General features: G+C 40.0%; 1 protein-coding gene across 1 annotated transcript; it reads left to right on the top strand.

The window, feature by feature from the left end:
* The first annotated feature begins 9,587 nt into the window (after nucleotides 1-9,587).
* On the top strand, nucleotides 9,588-19,716 carry LOC131581365 (cytochrome P450 2J6-like). Its single transcript, XM_058843513.1, has 9 exons — nucleotides 9,588-9,758; nucleotides 11,079-11,241; nucleotides 12,365-12,514; nucleotides 13,542-13,702; nucleotides 15,588-15,764; nucleotides 17,247-17,388; nucleotides 17,584-17,771; nucleotides 18,195-18,336; nucleotides 19,413-19,716. The coding sequence occupies exons 1-9, from the start codon at nucleotides 9,588-9,590 to the stop codon at nucleotides 19,589-19,591; spliced, it is 1,473 nt and encodes a 490-aa protein (XP_058699496.1). The 3' UTR covers nucleotides 19,592-19,716.
* Nucleotides 19,717-20,011: the final 295 nt, after the last annotated feature.

Here is a 20,011-nt window from a genome sequence, read left to right as displayed (position 1 = left end):
AAAGTGTGAAAATGCCATAACATGGATCCTTCTCCTTAGTAGTTTTAATGTCATGTAGCTGAAGCATCTCTCATTATTCCCTCCTTCCTTTCTTCCTGGAGTAACAATTTTCTCTGGGAAATGTGTCTGGGATATTTTTTTTTTCTTGATCATTATGGTTTCCACGGAGCAGTAAGTTGCAGCAGAAAGATATATTTTAGTTTTGCAGTGACTCAAAATGCCTCTAAAAGCTATAGAATTCAAATTCAAGTTTGTTGTCCTGAACTAAAATATTTTCTTTGGATATTCCTGAATGAAACACTTAGTGGAAAAATTAAGAAGTTTTCATTAGGAATTTCTGAGACAGGTTACTTTAAACTGTATTAATGCATTGAAATAATTGGACTGAAAATGCCAATGAACTGTATTAATTTGAAGTAATATTTCAGTTGTGTTTGGGATATCTTTTGCTTAGTGAAAAGTTCATGAACTCCTAATATCTGCAAAGAAATCACAGCCTGTGGTATTTTTAGCCAAACACTCCAGGAATCATTTATTTGCCATCCTGCAGTGTGAGATTCTAATGTTAAAGGAGTAACAATAACAAAATTGCAGCCCTTTCCCAGAACAGTTTATGAGATACAGCAGATAAGACTAGAGATGAGATAATAACATGAATATATTCTGTGGTCAGCTGATGATATGGTATTCTACAAAGCTGCATTTTAAGAAGCATTACAGAGAGAACAAAAAAACAATTGGAGTGTTTTATATGATATTATTTTTGAAGTAACTTTTTTGAGCACTATAAAAGTCCTTATTTCAGTGGTACAGTCGCATCAGCATTGGCTCTGCCTTGTAAATTCAGATTGGACTGACAACTACAAACCATGAGTGACTCTGGTTTCTCAGGTAAGACAGGCAGCTTCCTTTAGCCTGCTGGTGAATAGTTTTGGGAAGGGACAAGTGCCACCATCCACCCCTAATATTGAGGGTATCTGTAGTTTCAGTTCTCACAGACAGCAACCAAAATCTTAGAGAAACGCAGGCCATTATGGGAGCTGCAGGCAGAGGTACGTGGGGTTCCAGGCTTGCCACTCTCTGGCACTGTTGTGGCATTGGCCTGTCCTGGCAGAACCGGGCACGGCTCTGTGGGATCTCCCCTGTTTGGGGATCTAGTCCTGACCTGTGGGTCTGATGCTGCAGCTAAGGGAAGCTGCCTATCCTTGAGCAGAGCACCAAGAGCTGTCAGGAAGCATGTTTGCTAACTCAGCATGGATCAAGTGTGAATTCCACAGCACAAAATGATCCCGTGTGGATATTTCAGCAGCTCCGAGGCACCAGGCAGAGGGCAGCGGAGGCCGTGAGCTGCTGAGCACACCTGACACACCTGAGCTCATCACACCTTCATCTGCTGACAACGTGGGACTGGTTGAGGATGAGATTGAAATGCTACAATACAATGTCCTTAAAAGCTTTCTTGGACCTTTTTGGTAGAGCACAGTGTCTGCACGGTTTTCTGATTACGTGGACATTATTCACCATGACCGTGGTCTTCTGCTCTCTGATCAAGATAAAAGGTTCATAATTTTCTCTGTACTCACAATCTCTCCCATGAAAGGGAATGCAGCACACCAGGGAAGCTCCCAAACAAGTTACTGTATGCCTTGCACTAACTTCCGTTTTCTCCAGGTGAGATAGTGGCATTTGACCAGGCCCAGACATTGGAAAAACAAAGTAATTATACAGTTTGAAATGTGGGAATTGCATCTAATATACTTAGAAGCAGAATTTTTATTTTATTTGCTCTGCCTCTCTCCTTTCCCTTCTGTTAAGTACTGTCAAGAGAAAATTTTGAGGTAATCAAAACAAACAAACAACCCCCATACCAAAGCCAAATATTCCCCCCCTAAAAAGAAAAAAATAAAATAAAAAGCCAAAAACAACAACAAACCCCAAAAGAAACCAGGAAATATTGAACAAAATAATGGCTATTCTCCATCAATTTTAGCTTGTTGTTGGTCCTTATCCAGGTTGATAGCAGGTTCTGCAGCAGGGGAGTCAATTAGGACTAAAATTGCCTTTTATCTTTATGATGTGTTTGATAGGATGCTTTACACAGAACTGACCTAAGTGATTGTCCTTGAACAGTGCCATCCTCTGATCAAAGAAAGCCCTGTACTCCATGAATCTGAGCAGTACAAAATGTCTCCCTGCTTTTCCCTAATTATAGAATTACAGGTTTTTTTAGGTTGGAAAAGACCTCTTAGACTATTGAGTCCAACCATAACCAGAGCACTGCCAAGTCCACTAGTAAACCATGTGCCGAGTGCCAAATTTACACATCTTTTAAATACCTCCAGGAATGATGACTCCAGAACTTCCCTGGGCAGCCTGTGCCAGGACTTGGCAACCTTTTGTGTGCAGAAATTTTTCCTAATGTCTAATTTAAAACATCCCTAGCATAACCTGAGGCAATTTGTTCCTGTCCTGCCACTCGTTATTTGGGAGAAGAGGCCAATCCCCACCTGGCTACAGCCTCCTTTCAGGGAATTTTAGAGGGATAACATCTCCCCTGTCCCCCTTTTCTCCAGGCTGAATTATCCCAGCTCCCTCAGCTGCTTCTCATCAGACTTGTGCTACAGACACATCACCAGCTCCATTTCCCTTCCCTGCACACAGTCCAGCACCTCAACATCTTTCTTCACAATTGTACAAAAAGTTCTGCAGGCTCTGAGGGCACTTCTTTTGTTCTCTGTCTCCAGGTCCAGAACTGTGACCCTGTGCTGTCCCATGTGTGTTTGACATCCCCACTCTCTTCCATACGTCCTCACTCCAGCCATCACACGTAACCAGAGGATGCAGAGAAGCTGACAGGGACAATATGTAAAAGTGATGGATGTTTAGGAGGATACAGTTTGTTTTTTGTGGTAGAAGATAGCTTTTCTGGTTTATGTGAGAAACTCAGAGGTCTCTCTCAGGAATACTAGTGCAAGGAATAAAATTTCTTGCAGCATAATATCTACAGGAGAAATAACAGTTTTGACCTCAGGTGCTATTTCTCAATCCCTTTTATCACAACACTCATGGAATATTTTTTGGGGAAAAGGACCTTTCTGGACATTGCTACTGTATTGCTCAAGCAATAATACCATTATTAGAACAATAAATAAAAGTTAGGTAATTGTTTTTTTCATATATATTTCTTGCTTAATTTTGGGGATGTATCTAGCCACTGCAGTTATTTCATGTGCAATCAGTTGGGAAACTTGCGTCTAAAGGTTAGACTTACATTTGCAGTACCAACTGCTAATCCCTGGATACTGTATAACAAATTAATATGCAGTCACTGCCACCCAATTTGCCCTTTGATCCATAAGTAATTGTCAAATGCTGAAAGCTACTGAGTGTTCTTGCCATCTTTCTTGCAAGTTGCACTAGCACAGTTGCCATAGGTGCTGGAAGTTATTTCCTGGAGGCAGGTGCTGGATGGCAAAGCTGTGAGCAGCATTGTCCGAGTGCTTTCTTCCATAGGAGATTTGGATCAATGTGGAGGGGCACTGGTTACGTGTCCCTCCCTCCCTCCCTGAGGGAACCGGTAAAAAAGCAACAAAGAACCAGCAGAGAGGCAGATGTTGAGACAGGGCAGATTAACGGGGCCTGTCAGGGCATGGCCCCAGCTTTAAGTTCATTTTTGAAGGGAATTTCTTGCCACACACAGTGTGTAACTCTAAATCCCCTTATTCCCTTCGTATTAGCAGTATTGCAGTGCAAGTACCCATCATTCAACTTTCCTTGGAAGTGAGGAGATAAAGCTGCCCTGGACAGGGAAGAAAGGCGTGGATCAGACTTCTGGTCCCTGCACTTTATGCATGGCTAATTGTCAGTTTGCACTTTAATAAAACAGATGTTCTCTCTTAGCAGCTTAATGCAATTAGTGTAATACTTCAAAGGGCTGCTGCCCCAGACACCATACTGGAGATTGAGGAGTGTGTGATTGGAGGGTTATTAACCTTCTGTGCTACTGCTTGGGGATTTTTTTCCTACTGAAGCTATAGAAAATCAAATACAGAAATGTCCCCATAATCTTTCTCCTAAGTATTTTTGGATGCATATTTAGGTTGCTAAATCAGCTTCTCAAATCTAAAATGTTACAGGAAAGAGCTCTGCCTGAGAAAAATCCTGTGAGGAATGATGGTGTAATTGAAGGCTGAGCTGCTAGTCACAGTTTTGGCCAGAGGATGTGTTACCTCCTCTGGGTTATGAGCCATCCTGACCCTCCCTAATGACCATGTGACTGCTTCTATTTCAGTCTTCCTTGGTTTCTGTCTCCTGTAGCTTGACTCTTTGCTTCACCCTAATTAAAGACTTTGAAGACTTGAAAATACCTAGCTGCAAAAGATTTCAATGGGAAGTATAAGGTGGAGAGAGGTAATGGAGTTGGTACAGCTCCATTTATATGAATCTGGGATAATGCATTACTACAAGTTGAGTGTAGTAATTAGAATACATTTTTGAGTTGTGCTGGTTCTACTGTCATGTTTTGCATTTAAATTCCTACCATGTAAATTTAGGAGTATTAATACTTGCCTGATTAGAAAGTCTGCTCCGTTAACACATTTTAATTATAAAAAATCTTGTAGTGCTGTGTAATTTTTTTGCCTTCATATGTAGAAATAGATATCTTTGCCTTGATACACCTCAAATATATTTAATAATGATAAAGCATCCTGAGATACTTTCTGGAGTGTGAACTAAAGAAGGGAAATCATTGCTTCTTAGTATTGTATAAAGTACATTGGAGTTCTAGGTCAGTGCTTATATATTGATGTTTTTAACCCTGGTTTCATAGAACAGACATTGTAAGCTCCTGGATATTGACATTCTGTTCCTATGAATTGTTTGATGACAAACAAAGACAGGGTGGGAGTCATATTGGTATTTCCATCTTTACCTTGTTCATTCACTGTTGTGCATTACTGATTCCTTCTTGGCTTTTCCTGGTTTCCAAGTCTTCTCTGGTTTGAAAAGCTGCTTCTCACTTTGCAGTCACTGGTACCAACACCTGCAACCATTTAAAGCTGTGTTTCTCTCATGCTTATAATTGCCAAGCTCACAATCTGCAACCAACCTGGTAAGAAAATCTCAAGAGAGAAGCACTCACCTGCAGTGTTCCCTACTAGGAACACTTACCATCCTAAGTAAATCCTTAGTAAGTCAAGATCTACCTCAAATATTATTGGCATTTTTTGTGGTGAGAAGATGTAACTACATTGAGTCAATCCCCAGAGCTGATGCTTTCTGTTGAGAATGACTCCCTGCCATGTGTTTATTCTGAACACAATGGCAGATTGACCAGGTCATTTCAGACTGCTGGGATCTGGGTGGAAGTAGAACACTATCCCCAAAGCCATCCGCTGTATTTGAGGCTATTTTGAGGTCAGTATCTTTATTCAGGAGGATGCCCATTGCTCTGCTTCAGAGTTTGTTTGTACCTGATGTGTCTGAACACACTTATGATCTCCTGGTCAGCCATGCCAAGATAAATTTCCTCCAAACCTTCTTTTACTCCTTCACTCCACAAGATTGACTGTGGCACCCCTGAGTCCTTGTCCAGTTTGTAGCTGAGGCAGGTTTGGTGCTAAGACTTTTTCACTTCTTGGTGCAGAGCTTGAGGAGATTGCATCTAACTCTGTCTTCCCACTTCCCTTGGGACAAACTGCTCCATGTTGTGTGGCTTTACATGTGAATGCCCTGCAGCAGATGCAGTGTTCAGCACCTCTGTCAGTGATCTGGCTTCCTGAGTTTCTCAGTTTTCTCAGTCATGAAATTTGCAAACTTTGTAAACAGCATTTTTAGATTTTCTTAAATAGTTTGAAGTAATTGAAGAACATTTTAAGTAATGTAACTTTAATGCCATTGCTTCATCAACTAAGTTTGTAATATTTTCAAAAAAAAAAAAATCAGGTAAATTTTTATCTGTTTTATTATACAGATTGTTTTCTCTATTTTGTGAAATTTTAAGACTGTGGAATGACTACATAATGCTTTATTTGGATATCCTTGGAGTGGAAAACATGGGCAGCCAGCTACCAGTCTTGCTTTAACTTTGCCTTGACCAGTTCCTGACCTGTGTTCAGTATTAGTTTTCAGTATTTTCTCAGTCATTTGCTTTTTGATTGCAACCCTCCTGGATTTCAAATTGGATGTATTTTTTTTGTGATGAACTGTTATGACACACACTTCTGGATGCTTAATTTCTATCAGACTTTATAGGAGTCTCGTATGGAGTTTGTTTATTTAGGTTGACTTAAAAGAGCTCTGTCATCACTGCCCTGTCATTGTGGTTTTCCTTTTCTTGGCAGTCATCAGCTGTGCTGTTAGGAAACCACTGATAGAGATTGAGATGATAAATTGCTCCAGCTTATGACATTAGCATTGCACTTTACTGTTTTTTGCAATATTTTTGCTGGTGCTTCTCTCAGATGGTTCTAAAAAGATGGTATTTGTGAACTTTGTACTTCTACTTTTACCCCACAGGCCCGTACATGCTCCTTTACTCACTAGCAGCAGTAACACAGTGCTGTTGCCCTACAAAAAGAATCCTAATGTAAAGATACTGATTTCAGCCTCTTTTTGTGAAAACGGAAACTGGTTCTTTTTGTCAGGCTTGAAAATGTATCTTCTAACATCTTTTTACTGTCTTTCCCTGCTGATTTTCTTAACCCTTTGAGGGATTTTGTTATGCAGAAATTTTGGAGATTATCTCAGGTACTTTGTATTTTCCAGCATTATGGAAAATTCATCCAGCTATTCGTTATGTAGAGGTATCATGCAGTTCCCAGTAGTCTACCCAGAAAACATCGAGTTGCTCTTCTCTTAGGCAAACTTTCTGTCACCAAAGGTCTTGCAGCAATTAGGACCAGGGGTGCCAGTCCCATTTTTGTTGCTTTTCTCATTTTTATTTTGGATATTAACATAAATTATCTTGTTTCTTCACACTCTTTGTGCCACCTGAATTGCAGCCTTAATGCTCCCAGGTTCTATTATTTCATTTCATCTTGTGAATTTTGCAAGTTTCTGTAGACAATTGTGAGCAAAGATTTAAAAAGCGTAGCAATGTATTGTGCAATTTCCACTTCTAAATATTATTTATTTGAAGCCTCACTCAAGACAATTGACTGCTTCTTTGTGCCCAGTGTATGAACAGTTCCTGTGCTTCAGAGATCCTAATTCTGATATGACATTCCCTCTTGCCAAATGTGTTACAGTTTATTCTTCGTATTGAAATATTGATGTCCCAGAGCTGAAATGAAACCTTTGCTTACTCAAGTGTTTCAGGACCATGCTTGTTTGATTGTTGCATTACCTGCATGGCTTTACTTTTGCAAGCATTGTACTAATCTTCCTGAGACTTACTTTACACCGTGATTTTAAGTCCACTAAATTCTTAACTTTGGCTTCCTCAATAACTCTCATTAAAACTTGCTGGTTTTGCCCCTGTTCACTTCTTTGTACTGCTTTTTTTTTGGCTTACAGTCTTCTAGGTAAGCTGAGTTTTCTGCCAAAAATACAAACCCAGCAAATATTGCTGATAGTCTGTCCAGAGGAGGATGCATCAGACAGGAACAGGTCCATGTGCACACAGGATCCTGATTTTCTTTCCAGTACAGCTCTTCCAGTGACATTAGGTACTGGTAGAAGTAACAATTCATGCATCTGGTTTCAGACAGTTGGGGAAGTTTAAACACACCAGAAAAGGAAAGCTAACGGTAACATCTGGCAGGATAAATTGCTGGATGGCTCCTTTGGCTTTGTCCCGATTTTGACACTGGTGATTTTACTCCAGTTAAACCTGACCCATCTTCTGAAAGAATTCAATTCATTCATTGGTATCAACATACTAATACAATACCAATATGAAACATCTAAAATTAAGCAATGGAATCGGGACTAAACAGAGAAGAGATGAACATGGTTTCATTTAGTCTATTCATAAAATTTATGTAATTTCTTCTAGCTTCATTTGTCTGCACATAGAACTTTCTTCCATTTTTTTTTTCAAATTTTTTTAAAATTTGAAACTGATATTTTGGTTTGAAGAAACAACATTTTCCAATTTTATGTTTTGCTGATTTCAGCCTCATAATGGGCAATGGTATCTAATTTACACCAGTTTTAGCAAAGCCATGGAAGCCACCTCAGCCCAATTCCCACCATGTTGTCCATTATATGCACAGATAAGGTGATCAAAGATACTCATCCATGTTGCCTTCTCTGTATAACACGGGCACGTGTGTACCCACAAAAGCTGCAAAGCCTGAAGGAGATGAATGGCTATCACTGAGTCACATTACTTTCTTCATGCTGTCAGGTTTGCAAAATACTGCATTTATGTCTGCGTTGGAGGGCACAGCAGCTTCTTGTTCAGACTTGAACTCACTTTTAGTGAAGACACTTTCTCTTCACAATGCAAGATTGAATCCTCTGGTTACTGGCACAGAGTTTTCCTCGATCTGTGCTTCAAACTCAGTGTGAATCCCTTCATTAGCAGAGGACAGATTTTTAATGTGTCCTGTAAACTTATTGAGAACTGGTAATAATAGCCATGATTCTAAAACTGACTAAATAAATGTAGACAATAAACCAAGGTACATGAAGCTTTCAACTAGGTTACATTAAAAAAAAGTATATAAAGAATTGGAATTTCATATTTATTTTATTTTTTTAATATAAAAATTGTAATGTGATTTTTAAAATTATTTGTTATGTGAGGTTTTAAGCATTGTGTCATTAGTGCTCACTTGGTGGAATGTTTCTTTCTTCCATTTACTGGAAAAAAATGCTTGAATGCTCAAGGCAAATTTTTCAGATATCACATGTAGCAATCTCATCTTCTAATTACATCTTTAGTCCTTAACTATACTTGATTTTTCCTGTGTAAACTGTGTGTACTGGCAGGCAAATTTGAATTTACAACCACATTTAAATAATGCTTGTGATGAAAATTTCTGGAACATCTTACCTGTTGTAAGTACATACTATATATCCAATCTAACCTATTGTAAGTATATACTCTGTACTATTGTAACTATATTCTATGTAATTGTGTAGCCTAACCTGCATGTAACAATCATACCCTGAATTAATTCATTCTAAGGTGAATCACTAAGTATGTTTTTAAAGTTCCCAAGGCAGATGAAACTGAGTTTCACCCATCTCATGTCCAGTGGTCAGCAAGGGCTCTCACCTGGTGTCACTCCAATCCAGATCTCCCAATAACCAGCAGTTCCCTGACACACGCTTCAGGAAAAGTACCTTGAGTATAAGTGATTCCACATTCCAATACTGAGGCTTGCTGAAAGCAGAGAGATGTGCTGATCAGGGATCAGCTTGGTACATCTCACTATAGCAAACAGATGGGGTGCAGGAAAAGGGCAGGCATTGATGAAGAGGGAGGGACAGAGGGAGGGAAAGGAACTGAGACTTTATAGAACTCAGTCTGCAGACAAAACTGGTGGAACAAGAAGCAAGGTTACTTTTTCCCAGCTCCAGTACCTCCTTTTTTATAGAGACAGCTATAAATCACCAGATAAATTAGCTTAGAAATGCTAACAATAACTCAAGGTTTTATAGTCCTGATAATTTTTTTGTTAATTGTTGAGTTTTTCAGGCTGCGAAAAGCTTCCAAGCAATTCCCTCCTGGACCAACTCCTCTCCCACTGCTTGGAAACTTGGTGCACTTGAACTTTCAGTTTCATCGGGATCTTCTGATGGAGGTACTTCTTCTAATATGCTCTTAATTGGTTATTTTTAGCCATGACTTAAAAAAAGTGTGATTAATTGAAGTTTTTAAGTCTGTGAAATTTACAGACAAGGTGTGGACATATAAAGATCAATTGATTCCTACATTTGAGTCATCTTCTTATGTGGAATATGTTGTCTTCATGAGAAACTTAATGCCCTTAAGAATCAAGTCAGTCTGGGGAGAGAGTTTATGACTTGTTATTAAGTTAGAGAATAGCAGTAATCTAAAAGATGCTTCTGCATTGCTAAGTGTGAAGCTGCATCCACTACAGTGATAGCTATATCTGCTATCCCTACATGATACCTTTTAAAATTCTCACTGGTATTGCCTAATTTGATCACAAAGTGGGTAATATGGTGCATCTATGCTTGTAGTACAGGAAGGGCATTTGCTCCCCGTCTTCCTACAGCTCCTGAAAATTGTTTGCCACTTGTTGTTAGCGACAGCTGTGGTAATTCCTCTAATGGTTTGTAGGTGACCTCTAGTTCAGGTGGATGCCTGAGAGCACACAGGGGCCAATGAGTGCAGAGCAGACTCAGGTTGTGACGCTCTAGCAGGGAAAGGAAAGCCAGAATCTAAATAAATATGAGGAGAAGCAAGTATCTGGTGTGATCAATTGGATTTCATTTTCGTGGCACCTCAGACACTGTCTGCCACCTTATTTATATCATTGTGGGTGTGCTGGAGCAGAGTCCATACTTGTAAAAAGCTTTTTCATGCATGATTTGAGTTCCTCTGCCATACACTCGTCCCTGCTTGGATACCTCTGCTGTGTGCAGTGTAAGTGCTCTCCTCAGTGCTGTGAGGAAACCCCGGACTCAAATGCAGCCCACTGGCATTTCATGGCTGTTGACTAATTTCCGTGTCCATGCCCTCTCCTGGAGCATGTAGATGGTGCAGGTATTACCAGCTTATTTCATTTTGCAAAGGCAGGACTCGCTGGAGGTGCAGAGCCCCAGGGTGGTGCAGAGTGTGGCTGTTAAATTAACAAGGTACAAAATGTTGGGGTTGCAGGTGATGCATAAAGCACAAAGTTTTCTTTCTTCTACTGCAGAGTTTCTGCAGAATGTGCTTTGAAAAGAAAATAACTTCCCCCTCGGGTAAATAAAATTAGCTGCTGAAAGCCTTATTCTCAGCAAAACAAGGGCTTCTTCCTGCTTCTATCTACATGGGGATGATGTTTTCAGCACAAAACTGTCCACTGGGCTGGTGAATAGCAGGTGCAGTGTCTGTTCGAGATCTATATATGGGAATTCATCTGTTCTTTTTCTGGCACCTTTTCCACTTACAGCTGGCAAAAACTCATGGTAACATGTACACTCTGTGGTTTGGGTGGGTCCCGGTGGTGATACTGAATGGATTTCAAGCAGTGAAGGATGGCATGACCACACACCCTGAAGATGTTTCTGGGAGGCTGGTGTCACCTTTCTTCAGAGCATTGGCCAAAGGAAAAGGTGAGATTTTCCTGGCATAAATAGTGTAAAGGAATGTTGACTTGAAAATTATTCTGCCTTTTTAGACTCTGCCCTCCCATTCAGAATACTGTTCAAGTCCTCCACTGACTTTTGAGAATTTCTTGCTGTTTGCCGTGCTGTCATTTTCACTGAGCTTTCCCTAGCCTAGGAAACACTCCAGGTTGTTTCTATGTGACCTTTTTGCTGTATTCAAGATTGATGTATGTGATCCAACCAAGAGCCCAGCAATCTTTCCCTCATCACAGACTAATCCATTGTGGTACACATGATTTTGCTGTGCATCACATGAATGCAATGCTTGTTCGGTAACTGTATACATTACGGTTGCCAAACACTTTCCATCATGAGCAAGTCTTATAAAACCCTATTTCAGATTTCGCATTTCTGTACTTGCGGACACTCCCAAACATTTTGTGAATACACTTTGATTGTGAGAGTACATCCAACACAGGAAAACTCACTTCTTAAGAGTATTCCAGCAATTTGCAGTCTTTTTCTTCCTGCCCCTGCATTTGCTTGACCAAAGCAAACGGCTTGTTTAAAGTTGGGTGAAGCCTCACCTTCACAGCAGCAGTTCAGGGCTCTTCAGATGATCAGGAGTGCAATCTAGCAATTAATGGGGTGTTGTCTCTTCCAGGATAGAAACACAGCCCAAATGTCCCTTATCTTTCACCTTCATCTCCTCAACCTACAAGCATCACAATAATTGATCTATATCTCCGCAAACGTACCTTGTTCTGAACTCTACTCTGTGGAAATTCATCCAGTTATTCATGTCTTGAGTGTGATTACTTGAGTATGGCTAAAGCAGATCTCCTAAAAAGGCATCTTAAGGTGTTTCAGGGACTTTAAGACATCAAGAAATGGAGCAGACAGAAAATACTTAGATTTCTCTTTTCAATTAACTACATTCAATATTAAGAACAGTGGCCTAGTTATAGTTTGGGTGTGTTAGGCTATGATTTTTGGTTATCAATAACTTCACCTCAAGATACTTGTATCATAGTATATTCCCTGATTTACTCCATGTATTTTATAATATATATTTAAATGAATTGTTCATATCTATGGAAAATATTAACATGCCAGGAAACACCCTCAGGTATTATACTTGCAAGTGGTCGCTCCTGGAAGCAGCAGAGACGTTTTGGAATAATGACTCTACGCAATTTGGGAATGGGGAAAAAAGGCCTGGAGCATCGAGTGCAAGAGGAGGCCTCTCACCTGGTGGAGTTTTTTGTGAACCTAAAAGGTATCTTACCTGCTAAGAAATCAGGTACCTTTCAGTCTGGATATGGATCCATATCTTCAGTATGCAAACTTACCAAAGCACAAGAGCAGATAGAGCCTAGAATCACAAGTATTTCTTTCTTATTTAGCTCTTCATACATCTAGTGAAGCTGGAAACCTCTGAAATTCCCCCTCCATGGGCTGATAATTTGTCTGTGATATTTTGTACAATGACATGGTGCTGCTGAACTGCACAGCCAACCCATTCTCAGGCTGCCTGCCATGGGTAACTGAACAGTATTGCAGAGCTTATTAATTTCCTTAAATTTCAATGACATTGGGTGCCCTGCATATTTTAATATATAGCTGGTTAAGTAACTGTTGGCAAGAGAAACAATGAAAGTAGGAGGTGGGAGGGAACTTCAGTGGATTATCAGGTTAATCCTAGAGTCCCTGACAGGATGATTTCTATCCAAATCACTTTTTATGAATATCTGTTTCATAACATCAGAAAAAATCATCAGGTAGAGATATGATCTACTGCTCACAGCTGAGACTGTAACAATTCCATTATATTTCCTTTGCAGTCCTTGTCTGTCCATTCTTTTTCTTAGACCTTCCCACATTCTTCCAGTTTTTCCTTGTAATTAGTTTTTTACATTTTTTAACATGTCTGTCACTGACTTTCCTTAGTTCATCTCCAGTGGCACTACCTCCTTCTCACAGTCTCTCTTTTCTGCCTCCTCACAACTGAGGAGAGCAGATTTGATGTGATAGCCTAGAACAGATCTTAGCTGTACAACACTATTTCACAGGAAGGGCTGTGAAATTGTTTTAGAGCTATGAGGAAACAGTTTAACAGTGTCCTTTGTTCTAAGACTATGTTTTATTTTCATTAATTTATATTAGTTCCACATCTCTGTACTCATTCACAGCCCAGCTGGATAAAGAGAACATTTTATTAAATTTTTAATAACATCTAGTCCTATCTGTACAAGGAACATCTGAAAAAAACCACTGAGAGTGAATTCCAATTACTGTGTTTGCAGGAAGACCTGTGGATCCTTCTTTCCCTCTTTTCCATTCTATTTCAAATGTAATTTGTGCTGTTGTTTTTGGATATCACTTCTCTGATGAGGACAAAACCTTCCATGAGCTGATCCATGCTACAGAGAAAATATTCAGGTTTGCAGGCAGCTTTGTTCATCAGGTGAGTAAATCATATGCTGTTTTTTGTCTGAAATAGGTAGAAAGTGAAAGAGCAGATACAAAAATGTATCTTCACTAAATACAGGGCAACAGGCAAATGTAGGCTGGGAGCTAAGAAGTGTCCTTGGGGAGGGACCTTATGACTGCATCCTTGGTTTTAAGGCCATTTTTAAGAACTCTCTTGGTTTTTTTGCAGGCTTAGGGGCTTTAAGTCTTTTGGTATTTCTAAAACTATTAACAGAGACCTCTAAATTTAATTTGAGACTGGAGTTGGTAATATATTTGAATTCTGCAATGTTGCTCTTCCCACGTCTATTTACTTCTCCAGAAATGGGTATCATTGAACCCTTCTTCTTTTTATCACTCTGAAAAATCATATGCTGAAAATTTTCTTTTTTCCCCTACCTCACAAATAATAAAATATTCATTATTAATCTTTTCCTTACTGTGTTATAGCTTACCATTCACACATTGCAAATACATACATTCTCTGACAGTCTCACAATTCAAGTTCTGTCAGAGATTTTATTGTAGCTCCTTCCCACAAAATACCACAAAGACCAACTTTGCACTTGAGACATTCCTCATGAATTAGACTTTGTGGTTTAGACCCTTAAAGAGGGACAAGCTGTGTGTAATGGGGAATGTGGATGGCATAGCAGATTTAACTGGCATTTGAGCTTCATAGGAAAAGGCAAACTAAAATGCTGATGTGGCAGTAAACTATTCAACAAATCTGTCATATGAAACTAGCACTATACAACTTTTCTGCAGTTGAAAATACAAAAGTAGATTAAATTTGTGGGTGATCAAAACCAAGAGACCTTAAGATACAGAGGAGGTTCAGGATATCTTGCTGCAAGAGTTTGTAAGCACTGTGGATTGGAGTTATGAGAATGGAAAAAATTGTATTAGTACAAAATGAAATTACAAAACATTCTAGGAATTAGTAAGATTAATTTAAAAGATTAATTATTCTAAGCTCACTTACTATTAGTTTACAACATTCAGAGGTTAAGAGGAAAGGTATTGGTGAAGTAACAGATAACAGAATGAAAAAGGCAAACAGGATCTTAGGGTATTTCTAGCACTATTTTCCTTTTAGATCCAGTGAAGTGGTCTTGGACATCTTTTGCTGTGATTCTGAAGGGAAACAAAGGTGGAGAATTGGTAATTAAGTAACCTACAAATTGTCACTTAGAGAGACTCTGCTTATTAGGTCTGAAAGAACAAGGAGAGGAGCTAGAACTGCTCTTTGCTGGGCAGGGTGGAATGGCAGATGCTGCACAGACAGAGCTATCTAAGACAGAGAACAGTACTTAGAGCTGAAAAATGTAAAAATGTGTGTGTAAATAAACTCAGCAGGCTAATGGTGGATGCAATATTGTTTACCATAAATAACACCAATTACTACTCCTTAACAGTCACGAAGACTCTAACTGGGAAAACTAAATTAGCCCTTATCTCAGACTGATACCCAGTCCTTAATTCCTTTCGTGAGCTCCAAAAATTCCTGCAGTTACTTGAGGTTGCAGACCTGTTAATCTTAGTAGCCCCATTGTATCCAGAAAGGATGTCCTTACATTTTGAGTGTGTGGGAGCTGGGGTCTCCAACTGTGCAGGAGTGAGGTCATATAATGATCTTCATTAGCCAAATAAACTTAGAGGCATGAGCAGAGTGTTGTCAGAATTGCCTTGACCCCTGGAATTGTGTCAAATTACTGTTAAAGCTCTCCCACATGATGGCAAAAATCTCAAAGCAATGCTGATTGGTTTATTCCACTATCAACATTTCTGGGCAGGACATTTCAGCCTTTTGGTGTGTCTAAAAGCAGCTTTGTCAGTGACAGAGAATTCATGGTACCTCTTGTGTGTCACTCCCACAGATGTACGAGATCCTGCCCTGGCTGCTGTGTCGCCTCCCTGGGCCTCATAAGAAGGTGTTGGCTTGCTATGATGTTCTGAGTTCTTTTGCAAGGAGGGAGATCAGAAGACATGTAGAGAGAGGGATACCAGCTGAACCACAGGATTTCATTGACTTTTACCTGGCTGAGATTGAGAAAGTAAGTGTTCGTTCTGGGTGATGATGCTGTTATGAAGTGTAAGGTCAAACAGACCATTAAATCATTCAGTGTGACCCTTCCACCATAGTTTCTTACATTTCATAAGCTTCTTAACATGAATACAGTATCTTGGGACTTACATGTCTCACAAAGGCATCCAGTTTTGTATTTTGGTTGCATGAGTGAGTTACCATCAAGTATGATAGGAGGTGAACCCATGAGCTCTCACTGCTTTCCATAAATATCCATTAGTATGTCTCAATCCTGTAATAAATATGAGACTGTTTATTCCTGTAGGCTACATAACTTTGGTAGACCACTTCATCTTCTACTGCAAGGCTCGTATTTACAGTGGGATTAAACATACATGCACAAATCACTGCCCTGAAATAGCAGGCATGCTTCTTTGGGATCCAGCATGTGTGCTCCAGCACCGGCTGTCCTTGTGCCACATAACTGTCTGGTAATGCAACCATTATTCCTATGTTACCTCTAATTTCCCCACTGTTTTGGGCATGGCTGGCCTGGTCCCTATATTGAAATTGGACAGCATAGAAAACAATCCCACAAACAATGCCATAATCAGCACTAATATTCTTCATTGCCCAGGCCATTATTTTCCATAGTAAGATGTGACTCTGAGCTAGAGAGCGTCTGCCAAGAACACTATGGCTTCTGCTTCAAACTTTCAGGAGGTAAAGGAAGCATCTCTTTCCTAGGGTAGATGAAGTTTACATAGTTTCTACCTCTGGCCATAAGCTTTCAGCTAGTCAGGCTGCTGTGTCCTCACAGTGTTGGCTCATGGGCTCAGAAGGGAGCTGATACATCATCTTACACTTACTATGTGAGTGAGCATAACAAGATTTACTAAAATAAACATTTTAGAGGCAAAGATGCAGCTTTCTCTGGTGTCAGTGGTGCAATTTATTGCCATCTGTTTGTTTGAAAATGTTTTTGCCTAATGTGCTTTCTCTAGTTGTATTTTTATTTTACTCCCTTATTATTGATAAGGAAATACATGGGTACCTCTTGCCCATCAGCTCACATTTATCCTGAACTGAGAAAAGAAATTACTCTCAAAATGATTTGTTGAAATCGTTTTACTCAGATACATTTTCCTTTGGCATTTTCTAGCACCATTAGATACCAAGGCCAAGGAGTGACATGTTGTAGGGCACTTGTTTATAAGTGCACTCTACGCTAACTGTGAACTTGTAGTGTGCTTTGAAGTTTTTGTGATTAAGTTATCAAGCATAGAATTGCCTTTTTCTGATGAAATAATAATCCACCTCATGAAAGACAGCAATGCAGACTTACTGTGCCTATTTGGGAAAGTACTAAACTCTTAGCATGCATCAAAAACTGTAGTTTTGACTATTCTTTGTGCACATGCCAGCTGTGGAAGTCCCACAGCTCTCACACAGAGGGCATACAGGATAACCACATTTTTATGCTTTAACTTCAACTTTTTATCATCTACAGTCTAAAGAAGGGGCCAAGCCCAAGTATGATGAAGAGAATTTGGTATATGTCATAAATGATCTTTTCCTTGGTGGATCAGAGACCTCAAGCACTACATTATACTGGGGACTGCTCTATATGGTGGTGAATCCAGGTATCCAAGGTGAGAGTGGTGGGGTTTTCCTGTTTATTTTTACTATCCTGTACTAAACTCAGGCATTAAATAATATTAAATCACAAGATATAAACCTAATGTACTATGTTGAAATAATAAATTCTTCCATTGCTCCAAGAAAAGTGACCAGATAAAGTATTTTATGCATTTTTCTCCTCTGAAGTGGTGAATATTTCTCCACAGCAAAAGTGCAAAAGGAGCTGGATGCTGTTCTGGGTCCTTCCCAGTTAATCTCTTATGAGGATCGGAGAAAACTGCCCTACACAAACGCTGTAGTTCATGAGATTCAGCGCTACAGCAACATTGTCTTTGTTGGTGTCCCCAGACTGTGTGTGAGGAACACAACACTACTGGGATTCCCTGTCAAAAAGGTACAGACACATTTTCATCTTCTTTCTTTGGAAGAGAGTCATTTCAGTTTTGTAAACAGTTTTCCATCTGTAAACTACTTTCTGTTAAACTCAGGAATGTGGTGCCTGAGGAAGAGTTACTATTTGTGGCTCCAGAAATGAAAGAAGTCTTTTACTTAGCATGTAGGTGCTCCTATAGCTGATAAGACCTATGCCAGGGAAGCTTCAAGTTCCTGCCCATCGTGACAACTGCAGAGACCAGCTCTGCATGGCAAGGGATGGACTGAGAGGAGAAACTGGTTTGCCAAAGCACTGATTAAGACATCCCTGCCCAGCTTGGCACTCGCTCAAATGCCAACAAGCAACAGTTTTATCCATCAGGCATGAACTGATAGGTGACAGACACTTGTATTTGGAACTGAAACAACAGTTTCTTCTTTTCAGGGCACCATTGTTATACCCAATATAGCATCTGTTCTGTACGACCCTGAGCAGTGGGAGACACCTCGACAGTTCAACCCTGGCCATTTTCTGGATAAAGAAGGAAACTTTATACCTCGAGAAGCTTTCTTACCATTCTCAGCAGGTAAATGCACTGACAGTCTGAACTGACCCGACAGATGAGATGATGAATACAGAAGCATGGGATTATGGTATTTCTTCAGATAACATCTTCTATCTCTGCTGTTTGCTGCTTTTAAAGAACATTCCTGGCTTGTTTCTGCCGAAGGAGAGGCTTCTGTGCTGTCAGACCCCAAACTGTTCATAGGACACTGTGGTGGGAATCCTCAAACTCCCAAACCTCTTGGGCTGGCTGCATGCTGCAGTCATACACAGGTTTTGTCTGTAGTATTTTTTACACATAGCTATTTTTCTGAGAAGTAATTTGTCTGATGTGTACTGGACTTAGTTGCAATTCCTTTTAAAGAAACAAGCTGAAAGAAAAGCAGAAGGCATCCTGATAAATACAGGTTTACATTCTCGCTTACAGTACTGAAAATCCAGTTGCAAAAGAAGGAAACAAGGTAACAATGCACAGTTAGTAATCATACCTAGCAGTAAAGTACCTGCTAGTGGTTTTGTTTTAGTTTGTTGATAGTCACTTAAATGACCATACAGAAGTCGTTCCTTAGTTCAAATGGTTTGTTCTTTCCTTGTATCTGTCTGCTTTCTGGAAACTTAAATGCAATATTCACCTTCTGCTCACACTATTGCATTGGAATTGGAATCCTGGGAAATGAACAGTAGGCATCATGCTTTGCTTATAAAGTGACCAAGCTTCTGTTCAACTGCAAATACCACTACTAAGTAATTTTGCTCTGTTGATGTTAACTCACTAAAGCATGTGCAAACAGCTGGCAGATTTTTTGTGTGTGGTCCTGAAGTTCAAAATCTTCTGTAAAATCAAAAGGTCAAGAAAGAAATTATGTTGGCATCTCATGGATTCTCATTGAGATTTTAATTTTGTGTCTCCTAACCTAAGACATTCGATGGAACCTTTTTGAGAGGGAATTCACATAGTTTCAGTTCTGTGGCTTTCATGGTGCTCTCCTTGAACAAAACAAAACAAAACCCATGTCTGCTTTCAACAGAAATTAACTAGGTGATTATGAAACTGAAAAATTCCTAGATACTCACTATCCTTTCCTCTCTGCTCTGCAGGGCACCGGGTGTGTTTGGGGGAGCACTTAGCAAGGACCGAGCTCTTCATTTTCTTTGCCAGCCTGCTGCGGGCGTTCACCTTCCGGCTCCCTGAGGGAGTGACAGAGATCAACACTGAGCCCATTTTTGGGGGCACACTGCAGCCTCACCCCTACAGGGTTTGTGCCATTCCACGCTAGGCTGCAGCAGCCACAGGCCAGCATGAGACAGCCACCTTTACCTCCATGAATTTCCTCTCAAGTGTATAAACCTCCTTCTGGCTATTGATACTAGTCTATCCCAGCATTATTCAGAAAGCGGATTCAAGGCAAGATCCAGACTAACAGTATTTTTTGGTCTGGTCTTTGCAAAAGTCACAGATATTCTCACAGGGATCTTGGCCGTATTCATTTCTTTGAGAACACTTGAAGCCAGATGCTGTGGCTTCCAGCCGAAGCCATGCTGTGTCTCCTTGTCCTAGTCAAGCAAAATCATCCTCATTCTCAGTCCTGAGCAAACCTCAGGAAAATTCAACAGACTATCTCAGCAAGAGCTGAGAAGGTGTTATTTCTGTGAGTGGCCTGATGACCTCAAGTGATTTGACTGCGGAAAGCACACTA

Source organism: Poecile atricapillus, chromosome 8 (assembly GCF_030490865.1).
Source record: "Poecile atricapillus isolate bPoeAtr1 chromosome 8, bPoeAtr1.hap1, whole genome shotgun sequence".
NCBI classification, from domain to species: domain Eukaryota; kingdom Metazoa; phylum Chordata; class Aves; order Passeriformes; family Paridae; genus Poecile; species Poecile atricapillus.
The sequence above is the reverse complement of the archived record's forward strand: the minus strand, read 5'-3'. Positions and strand labels throughout refer to the sequence as shown.